We start from the raw sequence: 17,617 nt of genomic DNA on the forward strand, positions 1-17,617 counted from the left end.
CTCAATAAGACACACAGCTATCTCTCACTCTTCTTCTCTCTCAATAAGACACACAGCTATCTCTCACTCTTCTTCTCTCTCAATAAGACACACAGCTATCTCTCACTCTTCTTCTCTCTATATAAGACACACAGCTATCACTCACTATGCTCCTCTCTCTATAAGACACACAGCTATCTCTCACTATGTGCATCTTCCTATAAGACACACAGCTATCTCTCACTCTGCTCCTCTATCTGACACACAACTATCTCTCACTTTGCTACTCTCTCTATAAGACACACAGCTATCTCTCATTCCCCCTCGCTCTATAAGACACACAGCTATCTCTCACTCTCCCTTCTCTCTATAACACACAGCTAGCTCTCATTATGCTCCTCTCTCTATAAGACACACAGCTATCTCTCACTCTCCCCTCTCTCTATAAGGCACATAGCTATCACTCACTATGCTCCTCTCTCTATAAGACACACAGCTATCTTTCACTATGTTCCACTCTCTATAAGACACACAGCTATCTCTCACTATGTTCTTCTATCTATAAGGCACACAGCTATCTCTCACTATGTTCTTCTCTCTATAAGACACACAGCTATCTCTCACTACGCTCCTCTCTCTTTAAGACACACAGCTATCTCTCACTATGTTCCTCTGTGACTGTCTATAAAACACACAGCTCTCACTCTACTACTTTCTCTATAAACAATAATTTCATGTATTTATTAGAAAATTCTCCATTTATTTACACACATTCCTATTGAGCTACAGAAACATAAAAATTAAATCAAATATAAAACAGATCCCTTAATTAAATTTCCATATAAAAATATCACAACTTAAACCTATATACACATAACATATATACAAACACTTCAAGTAATTGAAAATCTCTTTTCCAGCTGCAACTAAGTATACAGTATTGTTCCATTTAGCCTAAATTCATATGTCTGTTTAAAATGAGGGGGCCTGGGGGTGGCAGCAAACAATGGCATCATTTCTTAAAGGGACAGTAAACGTAAAAAATAATGTCACTTAATTCTGCACTATGCAGATTTATGTAACATTATCCTAGAGATACCTTCAAAAACAATTACAGCGAGCTCGATCATGACATTGAAGTGAATGTAGTGCGCTACAGCTTTACCCAGTGGAAGAACGTGCAACATTTAGTTCAATGCCGCGATCAAGCGTACTGTGATTACACAGCGCACCCTTTAGGCACTTCTGAGAAAGAAAAACAAATCTTAAGAGGCTAGCGAGGAACGGAAGGTTGGGGGGTATATTTCTAAAATCTCTTTTATATATGAAGGTGTCGTTAGGATAAGGTTACATAATTACTGTCCCTTTAAAGGGATATGAAACGCACATTTTTTTTCTTTCTTGATTCAGATCGAAAATGTGATTTTAAACAAATTTCGATTTTATTTCTATTGTCAAATTTTCTTCGGTCTCTTGGTATCTTTTCTTGAAAAAGCAGAGAGGTATGCTTTGGAGCGTGCACGTGTCTGGCACACTAAATGGCAATTTAGTGATTCATATGAAAGAGCACTAGATCACAGCACTATTTCCTGCCATGTATTGCTCCGGACACCTAGGTATCTCTTCAACAAAGGATAACATGGGAACAAAGCAAATTTGATAACAGAAGTAATTAGGATGATATATATATATGTATGTAATATTTCTGAGTTTATATCCCTTTAACAGTTCTGGAGGTGGCTAACTGGAAATAAAATATGTAGCAATAACTGAATGTTTTGGAGCTTTGAGGAAAATCATGTTACAGAAAAAGAGCGATTAGTGAAAACCGTTCAAAATATTGTTTGATTAGGTCCTATTTATTTATGGATGAATTGTAAAATGAATTCTTTTTTGTTTTAAGGGAACATGAATATGAAGTAGTGGATGAAATTTCTAGAATACCTTGGTAAGAAAGGGAGCAAAATATGAGCTCTCAAAGGGATACGAAACCTAATTTTTTTATTTCATGATTCAGATAAAGCACACAATTTTAAGCAACTTTCTAATTTACTCCTATTATCCATTTTTGTCTTCATTCTTGTGCTATCTTTTTTGAAAAAGCAGGAATCTAAGCAGTTCAGCACCTGGGCTGCGCTTGCTGATTGGTGGCTAAATGTACCCACCAATCAGCAAGCAAGGTCTGAACCAAAAATGGGCATACTCCTTTGCTTAGATTCCTGCTTCTTCAAATAAAGATAGCAAGAGAACGAAGAATAAAATGATAATAGTAGTAAATTAGAAAGTTGCTTTAAATCTCATGCTCTATCTGAATCATGAAAGCAAAAAATGGGTTTAGTATCCCTTTAAAGCATACACAATTTTTTTATTTATTTAAATGCACTTCATTCTTTTGCATCTTTAGTTAAGAGCATACCTAAATAGGCTCAAGAGTGTGCATATAGCTAGAGAACTAGATGGCAGTAGTTTTGCATCCATACTTTTAGCATTGCTTTCATCTAGTGCTCATAAGTGTATAACACTGTTAAAAGCATGGTTGCAAAACTGCTGCCAGACACGTGCACACCCCTCAACTTACATGTAACTCTTCAAAAAAGAATATCAAGAGAAAGAAGTAACTTTGATAACAGAAGTAAACTGGAATGTTGTTGTTTTTTTAATTATATTCTCTATTTGAAAATAAATGAAAAAATTTGGGTTTCAAGTGCCTTCAAAAAATAAATAAAAAATGTTTTTCTTTTTTTTTAAAAAAATATTTGGCAACATTACTCACAAAGGAAAGATATGGCTATATAGCCTGAACATACTAGAAACTGGAATGTGATTTAAGCCTTGCATGTCCCTTTAAGTAATTTATACAAAAATAACATTTGCAGTATTTATAAAAAAAAATCCATAGGATTCGGATCACAAGGGTTGGGGGGTACCACTAATATCCCAGTTCACAGAACATCACCATAACAGGTCTCGTCCTCCAGTGATTTCTGCAAATAAAGTGTTCCGTGCACACAAGATAAATCCATTGGCTCAAACTGGCTCTTTTGGATCCATGAGATTCCAAAGAATTCCCAAACTGATGAGTCTCACACAAAACTTCCATCAATTGTCAACTGGACTCAGCAACTCCACCCTATATTGTCTCTGCTCTCCAGCATGGATTGAAATTCTCATTGATTCACTCTTCTACCTCCTGAGAAGGCACTAGGGGAAGTCTCATTTTTGGAGTTCATCGTCTTCTTCCTCTGCAGATGTCTCCTCCTCTAGTTCATCCTCAGAAGCTGGAGGGGCAGGAGGGAAGGGCTGATCTCTATCTAGGTTGATGTAGGTGACGTTCAGATTGATGTAGTGATCTCCCATCAGAGACCTGGCAATTGTTTCCATGTCAGCCACCACTTGTGGGAAGGACGGTCGCTCCTCTGGCCGTGGGCTCCAGCACTGGAGCATAAGTGAGTACCTAGGATTTATATGGTACAAAACATGTCAAGGGTACTTACATAGTCACCTGGTACTATCAGAAAGTGATTGGGGCTATGAATGCTTAAAGGGACATGAAACCAATTGTTTTTTTCATGATTCAGACAGGGAATAAAAAATAAAAAAAAGGTTCCACTTTACTTCTATTATCAAATTTATGTTCTCTAGTTATTTTTTGTTGAAGAGATAAGTAGCGTGCCCATGTCTGTGGCACTACATGACAGGAAATAGTGCTGCCATCTAGTGCTCTTGCTAATGAATAACATGGTTGCAAAACTCCTACCATATAGTACTGTAGACATGTGCACACTCTTTTCAACAAAGGATAACAAGAAAACAAAGAAAATGTAATAATAGAAGTAATTCGGAAAATTGTTAAAAACTGTATGATCTGTCTGAATCCTGAAAGAAAAATATGGCTATGGCAAGTATTTTGGTTGGCGGTATTTATACTCACAATGTGTCAGGGCAGTACTCGGGTTGCGGGAGGCGCCTTCCCCTGTATAGATATCGTGTTATGTCATAGGGATCTACATCAGGATAGGGTGGTGCACCACGTGTCATCAGCTCCCAAAGTAGCACCCCAAAAGACCACTGGGGAAGGGAGAAACAATGTCACAATCAAAACCTGACTGAGACCCTTGTCTATTGTCCTTTTTCCAAACCTTTATCTAATGTCCCCAAAGTCCCCTATGTAGTTTGCCTTGCAGCATCTCAACATTAGTCCTAGGATCTCCAGACCATCCACTCCCCCAACACTTTCTTACCACATCACTCTTGGTAGTAAATTTCTGAGTCTGCAGACTCTCTAGTGCCATCCATTTGACTGGCAGCCTGGCATTCTTGTGGCGCCTGACACTGTAATATTCTTTGTCAAATACATCTCTCGCCAAACCAAAGTCTGCAACCTTCACCTGAAATGTTTCATCCAACCTAGAAAGTAAACACAAAGGCACAGCAAGTCATGATACTAGCGTAATGCACTGCTAGAAACCACAGCAAGTCATGATACTAGCGTAATGCACTGCTAGAAACCACAGCAAGTCATGATACTAGCGTAATGCACTGCTAGAAACCATAGCAAGTCATGATACTAGCGTAATGCACTGCTAAAAAACCACAGCAAGTCATGATACTAGCGTAATGCACTGCTAGAAACCACAGCAAGTCATGATACTAGCATAATGCACTGCTAGAAACCACAGCAAGTCATGATACTAGCGTAATGCACTGCTAGAAACCACAGCAAGTCATGATACTAGCGCACCTATGTAATGCAATGACTCTGTAGAACAAGAGATCTGACACGGTTAGCAACCACAGCAAGGCATGATACTAGCGTAATGCACTGCTAGAAACCACAGCAAGTCATGATACTAGCGTAATGCACTGCTAGAAACCACAGCAAGTCATGATACTAGCGTAATGCACTGCTAGAAACCACAGCAAGTCATGATACTAGCGCACCTATGTAATGCAATGACTCTGTAGAACAAGAGATCTGACACGGTTAGCAACCACAGCAAGGCATGATACTAGCGTAATGCACTGCTAGAAACCACAGCAAGTCATGATACTAGCGTAATGCACTGCTAGAAACCATAGCAAGTCATGATACTAGCGTAATGCACTGCTAGAAACCATAGCAAGTCATGATACTAGCGTAATGCACTGCTAGAAACCACAGCAAGTCATGATACTAGCGTAATGCACTGCTAGAAACCACAGCAAGTCATGATACTAGCGTAATGCACTGCTAGAAACCATAGCAAGTCATGATACTAGCGTAATGCACTGCTAGAAACCACAGTAAGTCATGATACTAGCGTAATGCACTGCTAGAAACCACAGCAAGTCATGATACTAGCGTAATGCACTGCTAGAAACCACAGCAAGTCATGATACTAGCGTAATGCACTGCTAGAAACCACAGCAAGTCATGATACTAGCGCACCTTTGTAATGCAGTGACTATAGAACAAGAGATCTGACACTGTTAGCAACCACAGCAAGTCATGATCATGACACCATAAAGATTTTCTAATAATGTATACCAGGGTTCTTTAAACATTTTTCCCCAAGACCCAGTGCCATAATACCACATACCTTTGCGACCCTATTTTTATGCTTGGTCTGAAATAATATATATCAAGATAACTACAATTTTTTGCAAAGTGACTAACGTGTGTGTACTTTATTCCTAATTGTAGTCAAACTTGAAAGTGTTGCAAAAAGTTGAAACAAACTCTCATACAGCACGCACCACACACTCTCATACAACAAACACACACACTCCTACACCACACACACACACTCACTCATAGTACACACACATACCATGCACTTATACAGCACACCCACACTCCTACAGCACACATACACCACACACTCTCATACAACAAACACACACACCATGCACTTATACAGCACACATACACCACACACACTCATACAACAAACACACACACCATGCACTTATACAGCACACACACACACTCCTACAACACACATACACCACACACTCTCATACAACAAACACACACACTCCTACACCACACACTCTCATACAACACACACAGACACCACACACACTCACTCATAACACACACACACCATGCACTTATACAGCACACACACACTCCTACAGCAAACATACACCACACACTCTCATACAACACACACACACACAGAATGCACTTATATAGCACACATACACCATATACTCTCATACAACAAACACACACATCACACACCATCACTCATATGCACCTATACAGCACACACTCACACACTCCTACAGCACACATACACCACACACACACACCATGCACTTATACAGCACACATACACCACACACACTCATACAACAAACAAACACACACACCATGCACTTATACAGCACACACACACACTCCTACAACACACATACACCACACACTCTCATACAACAAACACACACACTCCTACACCACACACTATTATACAACACACACAGACACCACACACACTCACTCATAACACACACACACCATGCACTTATACAACACACACACACTCCTACAGCAAACATACACCACACACTCTCATACAACACACACACACACAGAATGCACTTATATAGCACACATACACCATATACTCTCATACAACAAACACACACATCACACACCATCACTCATATGCACCTATACAGCACACACTCACACACTCCTACAGCACACATACACCACACACACACTCATACAACAAACACACACACCATGCACTTATACAGCACACATACACCACACACTCTCATACAACAAACACACACCATGCACTTATACAGCACACACACACTCCTGCAGCACACATATACCACACACTCTCATACAACAAACACACACACCATGCACTTATACAGCACACACACAACTACAGCACACATACTGTAGTGTTGTGCTTACTTCCTGGTTTGGTCAGATGGCACATTGAGGATTCCATACAAAGATGATGTCATCAAGTGGGCTGTGCTTAGAATCAGAACAGTTCAGAGAAGCCATCTTGTGACAGTTTGTGATGCAGTTATAAAGTACAAGGATTGAACCTGAGCTTTGACAATTGCTGATACTAATAAATGTAATGTCAGCTACAGATCACTGCAGAGGATACAGCATCAGCCAGTCAGGAAGAGTAAGAACTGTCAGTTAAACATTATAAATTATATTACAGTTATACAGTTAACAGTTATACAGTTATAAGTTACCCTGGATTACTATAGTGCTGCATACACAGTGTACAGGACTGCAAATATAAGGAGTGCAGCAGCCATTCATTATAAAGGACTATATATATGTGTATCTATCCATATTACTGTGTGCAAATCTACAGGAGCACCTTGTTATGTCATGCAGTAAATAAAGTGCCAGTTACATTTAGAAGTTGCAAGTGCATCATTCATATAAAGAGTTAATGTTTGCTATATAAGGACATTACATCTGGCGACGAGTATACTACCACAAACTCACGCAATAATGGCTGTATTTGGAGCATTGAAAGAATTTGACTCTGACACAGATAACTGGGTTTCCTGGACTGAAAGACTACAGCAGTATTTACTTGCCAATGACATTGGAGATACTAAGTCTGTTGCTGTCTGACAACTATTGGTGCTAAAACATAAGAGATTCTAAAAGATCTGCTACACCAAGAAAAGCCAGCCACCAAGTCTTTGTCTGAAATAATACAGATCTTAACACAACATTTCCAACCACGGCCATTAGAGATTGCTGAGCGGTTCAAGTTTTATAGCAGGCGCCAAGGGGTACAAGAGACTGTATCTACATTTGCAATCAATTTAAAGAAATTGGCCAGCACATGTGCTTTTGTGGAGTATCTGAATATTGCCCTTAGAGATCAGTTTGTTATGGGTATCAGTACAGAATCTATTCAAAGGCGACTTTTGACAGAGGAGAGCCTGACCTTCCATAAAGCACTAGAGATTGCTTCTGTTTTGGAACAGGCCACACGAGACACTAGTTTACTGCAGACGCATTCTCACACTAAGGAAGAACAGGTATTTTTCTCTAATGTGAAGCAACAGACTAAACCAGCCAGTAAATATTCAGCAAAAGCAGCATCGCCTATTAACTGTTACAGATGTGGAGCACAGAATCATGTAGCTTCTGAATGCAGATTTAAAAATGCTCGTTGTCATGGCTGTGGTAAAATAGGACACTTAAAGAAGGCTTGCAGAGGATCTCAGCAGAGTGTCTCAAGCAAAACTCATAAGAAGGGAAATTACCACATGGCTTATAAGGGAGCCACATCAGATTCAGAAGAGGAAATGACTGTTCAGAGTTTGACTGTATACACCATGACAGCAGGGTCTGAGCCTTTGACCGTTCATGTTAATATTGAAGGAAAAGATTTGACCATGGACTTAGATACTGGGGCTGCAGTTTCAGTTATGACAATTAAAGATTGGAAACAGCTGAAAATTCCAGTATTGCTGCAGCCCACTACCTTGAAGCTACAAACATACTCCAGAGAAGTCTTGACGCCACTGGGGTGTGCATCTGTATCTGTGTGTACAAACAGTAAAACTGCCAATCTTACACTATATATACTAAAATCAGGTGGCCCACCTCTTTATGGAAGGGACTGGATACGGGCCCTTGGCATGCCTGAGAGCCTCAAAAACAGTGAAGTTCATCATATTGGAGTTGATCGTGCCCAGTGGATTCAGAACATTAAGATCAAATATGCCCCGGTGTTTGAAAATGTTCTGGGAAAAGTTAAGAACAAAAGGGTACGGTTACAGTTAAAACCTGGAGCAAGGCCAAAGTTTTTCAAAGCACGAACTGTGCTATTCGCTTTAAGGGCAGGAGTTGATGCTGAACTGAGGAGGTTAGAAGAGTTAAAGATTATAACCCCAGTGCATCGTAGTGAGTGGGCTTCTCCTATTGTACCGGTAAGAAAGAAAGATGGACAGATCCGAATATGTGGAGACTTTAGGATGGTGTTGAATGAACAGTTAGCAGTGGATAAGTATCCATTACCCAGAACAGAAGAGCTTTTTGCTAACTTAGCTGGGGGACAACATTTCACAAAGATTGATTTAAAAAATGCTTACCTTCAACTTGAAGTACATCCAGATTCCCGCAAGTTACTCACCATCAATACTCACCGTGGTTTATTTCAATATAATCGTATGGTCTTTGGCATTGCTCCTGCACCAGCCATCTGGCAACGCACCATGGAAGAACTGTTAAATGGACTACCCTATGTCCAATGCCTTTTAGATGACATGTTAATCACAGGCAGGACGGAGGAAGAACATCGACACAATGTAGAGAGGGTACTGCAGCGGCTAATGATCTACGGGTTGAAAGTCAACTTGGAGAAGTGTGCTTTCATGCGTGACAAATTAGAATTTTGTGGCCATGTTATAGATTGTCATGGTCTACACACTGCTGATGACAAAGTCAAGGCCTTGCAAGAAGCTCCTATACCACAGAATGCATCACAACTACGATCATACCTTGGTCTCCTTAACTATTACCACCGTTTTTTTCCCCAGCTAGCCCATACGTTACACCCACTACATCAGCTTCTTGAGACAAATTGACCCTGGTTGTGGAGCAGTGAATGCAATAAAGCCTTCCAGGAATCCAAGAACCTACTCCTGTGTTCCCGCATGTTAATGCACTATGATCTTCAGAAACCACTCATGATAGCATGTGATGCTTCGCCTTATGGTTTAGGGGCTGTATTGTCACACACAATGCCAGATGGGACAGACCGACCGGTAGCCTTTGCTTCCCGTTCTCTAACGACGACAGAGAAGAACTATTCCCAATTAGACAAGGAAGCATTGGCCATTGTATGGGCTGTTAAGAAGTTCCATAACTATATTTATGGTAGACAATTTACTCTTTTAACTGACCATAAGCCACTGCTGACCATCTTTAATCCAAGGAAAGGAATTTCAACCACTACAGCGGCTAGATTGCAAAGGTATGCTCTAACTTTGGGAGCATATCATTACTCCATCAAATACCGGGCCCATGATTCCCATGGCAATGCTGATGCCATGTCCAGGCTTCCACTAATGAATTCCTTACCAGTTGTTCAAGAAAGCCTTCCAATTGTGTTTTACAGGTATAGTACATGCCAAACAAATTGCAAAGGAGACAGCTTGTGATACTGAATTACAACTTCTGGCAAAGTATTTGAGAGATGGCTGGCCAAGAACTGGCTGTGATGTGCAGCGAGCATACATACTACGAGCGAAAGAACTCACACTCAGAAATGGATGTATTTTATGGGGTGAGATAGTTCTCGTTCCTAATGGGCTACGGCAAGCTACGTTAAAACTCCTTCATGAAGGACACCCAGGCATTGTCAGAATGAAACAGAAGGCTAGGGGTCATGTTTGGTGGCCGGCCATCGATAAGGACATTGAGAACTATGTTATGGCATGCAAAGGGTGTGTTCAAGCTCAAGGACAGCTTCCACGAGGAGCTGTACAACCATGGGACTGGCCTACTACTCCTTGGGAGAGACTACATTTGGACTTTGCCGGTCCTATTGATGGAATCTCATACTTAATCATAATTGATGCACACTCTAAGTGGCCAGAAGTAATTCCAATGACAAGGACTACAACTACTGAAGTCATATCAGCATTAGAAAGACTGTTTTCAGTATTTGGTTTGCCAAGAAAACTGGTCATAGACAATGGTCCCCAGTTTATGTCACAAGACTTCCAGAATTTTTACATGCGAATGGAATTCACCATCATCGGACGGCACCATATCACCCAGCCACCAACGGGCAAGCAGAGAGATTTGTCCAAACCTTTAAAAGGGCACTGAAAGCGCTAAAAGCAGAGAAGCAGGTTAATACTAAAAACATTTTACAATTTTTGCAATATAGGGTTACTCAACACCCCACCACAGGAGTTGCCCCAGCTCAACTATTGTTTGGCAGGAAGATCCGTACAAAGCTGGATTTAATCACACCAGATGTAGCAGAAACAGTCCGCATCATGCAAGATAAAATGAGAGTGGGAAAAACTTCACGGACCTATACAGAAGGAGACTTGGTTTGGTATAGGGTGTACCATACAGAGGAAAAATGGGCACCAGGTGTTGTTGCCCAGGTTGAGGGCCCAAAGATGTATGTGATAACCACTCAATCAGGTGTGTGTCGCCACCATGTGAACCAACTACGACCACGACTAGAGAGAACAGGCTGGTGAGGACCATCACATAAAAATGCAATCAGACAATGACTTTGATATCTGGGGTGGTGTTTGGCATGATCCAAACACAGGCTCTGACTCAACTACAGAAGATGACTCAGAAATACCAGCCTCAGTAGAAGAACCTTGTAATAATGAGTCAGGAAATTCTATACAGGACCACAATAGTTATGCTTGTACTCCCAGGCAACGAACCTGTTGTTCATTGGTCTCCTGAAGTTAATCTCAGAGACACTCGCCGGAGACAACATGCAACATATCAGAGAAACTTTCGTCAACGTAAGAAACAAGAAGCAGCTTTCACGTCCACAATACAAGAGGATGCTGGAGAAGACCGATTTATCTTATGGTTGTTGTTAAGCAGTTAAGTTTATAAAAAAAAAAATAAGTAGGAAAGGAGATGTAGTGTTGTGCTTACTTCCTGGTTTGATCAGATGGCACATTGAGGCTTCCATACAAAGATGATGTCATCAAGTGGGCTGTGCTTAGAATCAGAACAGTTCAGAGAAGCCATCTTGTGACAGTTTGTGATGCAGTTATAAAGGACTGAACCTGAGCTTTGACAATTGCTGATACTAATAAATGTAATGTCAGCTACAGATCACTGCAGAGGATACAGCATCAGTCAGTCAGGAAGAGTAAGAACTGTCAGTTACACATTATAAGTTATATTACAGTTATACAGTTAACAGTTATAAGTTACCCTGGATTACTATAGTGCTGCATACACAGTGTACAGGACTGCTAATATAAGGAGTGCAGCAGCCATTCATTATAAAGGACTATATATATGTGTATCTATCCATATTACTGTGTGCAAATCTACATGAGCACCTTGTTATGTCATGCAGTAAATAAAGTGCCAGTTACATTTAGAAGTTGCAAGTGCATCATTCATATAAAGAGTTAATGTTTGCTATATAAGGACATTACACATACATCACACACTCTCATACAACAAACACACACACACCATGCACTTATAAGGCACACAAACAACTACAGCACACATACACCACACACTCTCATACAACAAACACACACACCATGCACTTACAGCACACACACCACACACTCGCATACAACAAACACACACACCATGCACTTATACAGCACACACTCCTGCAGCACACATACACCACACACACCCATACAACAAACACACACACCATGCACTTATACAGCACACACACACCACACAGTCTCTTACAACAAACACACACACCATGCACTTATACAGCACACACACACTCCTGCAGCACACATACACCACACACTCTCATACAATAAACACACACACCATGCACCTATACAGCACGCACTCACACACTCCTGCAGCACACATACACACACCATGCACTTATACAGCACACATACACCACACACACTCATACAGCACACACTCTCATACAACAAACACACACCATGCACTTATACAGCACACACACTCCTGCAGCACACATACACAACACACTCTCATACAATAAACACACACACCATGCACCTATACAGCACGCACTCACACACTCCTGCAGCACACATACACCACACACACACACCATGCACTTATACAGCACACACCACACAGTCTCTTACAACAAACACACACACCATGCACTTATACAGCACACACTCCTGCAACACACATACACCACACACTCTCATACAATAAACACACACACCATGCACTTATACAGCACACACCACACAGTCTCTTACAACAAACACACACACCATGCACTTATACAGCACACACTCCTGCAACACACATACACCACACACTCTCATACAACAAACACACACACCATGCACCTATACAGCACGCACTCACACACACCACACACGCACACCATGCACTTATACAGCACACACCACACAGTCTCTTACAACAAACACACACACCATGCACTTATACAGCACACACTCCTGCAACACACATACACCACACACTCTCATACAATAAACACACACACCATGTACTTATACAGCACACATACACCACACACACACATACAGCACACACTCTCATACAACAAACACACACACACCATGCACTTATACAGCACACACACTCCTGCAGCACACATACACCACACACTCTCATACAACAAACACACACATCATGTACTTATACAGCACACACACAACTACAGCACACATACACCACACTCTCTCATAAAACAAACACACACACACCATGCACTTATACAGCACACATACACCACACACTCTCATACAACAAACACACACACCATGCACTTATACAGCACACATACACCACACACTCTCATACAACAAACACACACACCATGCACTTATACAGCACACACACACCACACACTCTCATACAACAAACACACACACACACCATGCACTTATACAGCACACACACAACTACAGCACACATACACCACACACTCTCATACAACAGACACACCATGCACTTATACAGCAAACACACATACCTACAGCACACATACACCACACACTCTCATACAACAAACACACACACCATGCACTTATACAGCACACACACTCCTGCAGCACACATACACCACACACTCTCATACAACAAATACACACACCATGCACTTATACAGCACACATACACCACACACTCTCATACAACAAACACAAACACCATGCACTTATACAGCACACACACACTCCTGCAGCACACATATACCTCACAATCTTATACAACAAACACACACACCATGCACTTATACAGCACACACACACTCCTGCAGCACACATAGAGCACACACTCTCATACAACATACACACCCCAGACACACACCACACACTCTCATACAGCACACACACACCACACACAAGTGGTGACTCAGTAAACATGGTGTTGTGATCCAGTAATGGGTCCCGACCCGTAGTTTGAAGAACCCTTATGTATACTATCATTTACATTACAATACCCCAGAGTGCAGGTATAGATCTGTTGCTGGGATATTGGATTCTTCTGATCAGGAATAATATTGCACTACTGCACTGCACGTGCACGTTCCTGAGCCTACCTCTTTATGCTGACATGGAAAGATATGTTCCAACAAAAGATTAAAAATAAGAAAAAGTTAAAGGGACAGTATAGACAAAATTGCACTTTCATGTGCAATTTTAACCAACTTTCCAATTCACTTTTATCATCAAATTAGTTTTGTTCTCTAAGTTAAATTTTTGTTAAAGGAGCAGCAATGCACTATCAGAAGCTAGCTAAACACAGGTGAGCCAATGACAAGAGGCATATATGTGCAGTCACCAATCAGCAGTTAGCTCCCAGAAGTGCATTGTTGATCCTGAGCCTACCTATGTATGCTTTTTAACAAAGGATGACAAGAGAATGAAGAAAATTAGATAATAGATGTCAATTCTAAATTTGTTTAAAATAGCATGTTCTGTGTAAATCATAAAAGTTTTAACTTTTCTCTCTGCTACATTTGAAGATATGTAAATTGATCAATGTTTATAATTGTATGCTGTGTCTGAATTGTAGAAGTTTTATTTCCTTTTAAAACATGACGTTAAATAACATATATCATGCATTGATATTATTGGTTAAAGTGACACTAAATTATTTTTATTTTTTTCACCATTAAAAAAACAGTTTAATAAAAAATATAAGTCGCAGTTTGGGACCTCAATTCTCCATCTATTAATATTTTTCGAAGCCCTTTGCCACCATCTTTGAGGCAGCGGGCAGTATAGGTAGTCAGAAACCGCACTGCGACCTATAATGCTGAAGAGCAGAATGCGCTCAAGTGCTTCGGCTTAGGCGGTGTGCCCGCTTAATAATAATAATAATGATAATAATTATAAATGCGACCCTAAACCATGACACAAGCAGGTACCAGACACATATACGCATAATAGGCAGGTACACTGCAAAAGCAGATGTGCGTGAGAGCGCTCTGCCATCCAACATTACAGCGGATAATACGGCTTCTGATTACCAATACCGCCCGCTGTATCAGAAAAAAATAAAAAACTTATTTGAAGAAAAGCGAAGGATCAAGGCAGAGGGATAAGCGTTAAGGGTCTTCTAAAAATATTGAGTTGAGGTCCCGACTGGGACAGAACATAAGTTTTATTAAGATATTTTCAATAGTGTCAAAAAATTTGACTTTTGTGTGTCCATTTAAAGAAAATAACTGCATTCAAATATATTATTTGTCATCAGTACTGAGCGTATTATCTTTTGCGTTTTACTTTTGCTCTCACCGTGTATATTTTTCTTCCGTGCTTCCCGTAACCCATTTTATTTTTATTTTAACTTGTTTTACTAGATTTTGTTTTATATCCTTTTTTAATTTAACCACCAGAGCTGCCTTGAAATATTCGGTAACTTTTCTGAAAGATTAGAATGGGGGCACTTGACAAATTAGGAAGCTACCACTCTGGTTACTACAGTGCCTATAAGAAATCTTTCTGTGTTTGTCACAAGTAGGAACTGCGTACACCCAAAAATACAGACACTAATTCAACAAATATTAAAGATTCTTTTCCATCCCCACAAAAAAGAAAAAAACTAAATCAGCCAGGGGTGTTTTTGTTTTTTTTAATATTTTAAATTAATATATTTCTCAGCTTTTTCTTTGATTGCCTGAAGGTGAGATAAATATGTCTATAAGGTTATGGAAATCACAAATAATAATATGCTAATAATGCATGAGCATTTACCAACACTAGCCGATGGGCCGTTTTCATATGTAAACAGTGATTCAGATCACTGATTCTTAATTCTGTTCCTCGAGGATAAGTAACAGCACAAAGTCTACAGATGGCTCAGTCTGCGCACAGAAGGGTTAATAAATAAGACTGCCACAATTAAAGGGAAATGGTCTTAATATTAATCTATCTATCTATCTATCTATCTATCTATCTATCTACATACCGGTATATTTCCCCTGCTTAAAGTGAATGTAAATTTTGATGCTAAAGTGCCCGGGTTTTTAAAAATTCAATTAAAAACAGGGGCACTTTAATTCATCAAAATTTACATTTCACTTGTGCTGTGAAAAAAAACTTACCTTTTAAATCTTGACAGCAGCTCCAGCTTCCTCTGCCAGTCGCAAAGCCTCTTCCTGGGTCTAAAATAATGAATCCGGCTTCCTCCAATCACGGCATTGAATCAGACACCGATTCCCCCGGGGGGGGGGAAGCCGTGATTGGAGGATGACCTATCCATCATTTCTGACATCAGAAATGGCTTGCAACGACCGGAGGAAGCTGTAGCTGCTGTCAAGTTTAACAGGTAAGTATTTCTTCACAACGAGTGAAATGTAAATTTTGATGAATTAAAGTGCCCCTGTTTTTAATCGAATTTTTAAAAACTGGGCACTTTAGCATCAAAATTTACATTCACTTTAAATCACTATCTTCTCTGTCTGAGTCTGGTTTGGTGTAAAATGTAAATAGGTCTATATTTATTTAAAACAACAAATATTACCTTTCTGATTACAGTACTGTACTATTTTTCTGAGAGTACTATGTATACAAAAGTATTTCAAATGATACTAGGTCACATGTATAAGCTGTATTATGACATGTGAATATTACCTAAATGACATAAGATAATGTTGTTAACACTTGGTTCGATCCCCTCTCCAAAGTGTCCTATTTTACAGATACAAATATTATAAATTCCAAACCTTTCTCAATTAAAGGACCACTAAAATCAAAATGAAAGTTTCATGATTCAAATAGAGTATGTAGTAAATAATAATACTAAACCGGTTCCTGAGCCTGCGCAAAAGTACACAGTCTGTGTGTGTGTATATATATATATATATATATATATATATATATACATTTTGCGATTGGCTGATGGCTGTCACATGATACTGGAAGAGGCTTCATGTGTTAGGACATACTGGGAACTGAGTAGCACAGGGGCTTCATGTAACAGGACATAACTGAATCACAGACATCTACTGTCAAACTGGTACTCATATAATGATAGTAACTATTATTATCCCTTTGACCAGTATAATCCCCTCCCATGATGACAAAGTTACTCACATGCAGTTTCGAGCAGCCAGGTCTCTGTGCACAAACTTTTTTTCAGCCAGGTATTCCATGCCTTGGGAAACTTGCAGCCCAAAACTCACCAGATCTTTAACAGTTGGATTCTAAGAAGACAGAATGAAAGTAATGAAGAAGTTGTAGGGGAAAATGGGTTCAAAATAACTGCATCTTCCCAGGAAGACCTTGTTCCTCCATCTCACATTTTCCTCAATGCACTTTCAACTGAAGGTTCAAGAGTTAACCGTACAGGGGCCACATGTAATATTGTTGTTTTTCATGTCACAAATTGTTTTACAAAAGTTTGTAAACAATTTTGAAGGCACCTAATTGTTAGTTTGACTATTGGGTTTTGCCAGATTTAGAAGAAAAACTCTACTTT

At 40.0% G+C, this 17,617-nt stretch overlaps 1 protein-coding gene across 2 annotated transcripts in view; it reads right to left on the bottom strand.

Moving 5' to 3' along the window:
• Nucleotides 1–718: 718 nt before the first annotated feature.
• MST1R (macrophage stimulating 1 receptor) overlaps nt 719–17,617 on the bottom strand; it is a 107,407-nt gene continuing 90,508 nt past the window's right edge. For both annotated transcript variants that reach the window (XM_053721150.1, XM_053721149.1), the window contains exons 19-22: nt 17,233–17,342; nt 4,221–4,386; nt 3,911–4,047; nt 719–3,433 (exon numbers count right to left, since the gene is read on the bottom strand). In XM_053721150.1, the coding sequence (XP_053577125.1) occupies nt 3,193–3,433; nt 3,911–4,047; nt 4,221–4,386; nt 17,233–17,342 (654 nt within the window). In that variant the 3' untranslated portion in view covers nt 719–3,192. The remainder of the gene's footprint in view (nt 3,434–3,910; nt 4,048–4,220; nt 4,387–17,232; nt 17,343–17,617) is intronic.

The sequence above is a fragment of the Bombina bombina genome, chromosome 7 (genome assembly GCF_027579735.1).
Source record: "Bombina bombina isolate aBomBom1 chromosome 7, aBomBom1.pri, whole genome shotgun sequence".
NCBI classification, from domain to species: Eukaryota; Metazoa; Chordata; class Amphibia; order Anura; family Bombinatoridae; genus Bombina; species Bombina bombina.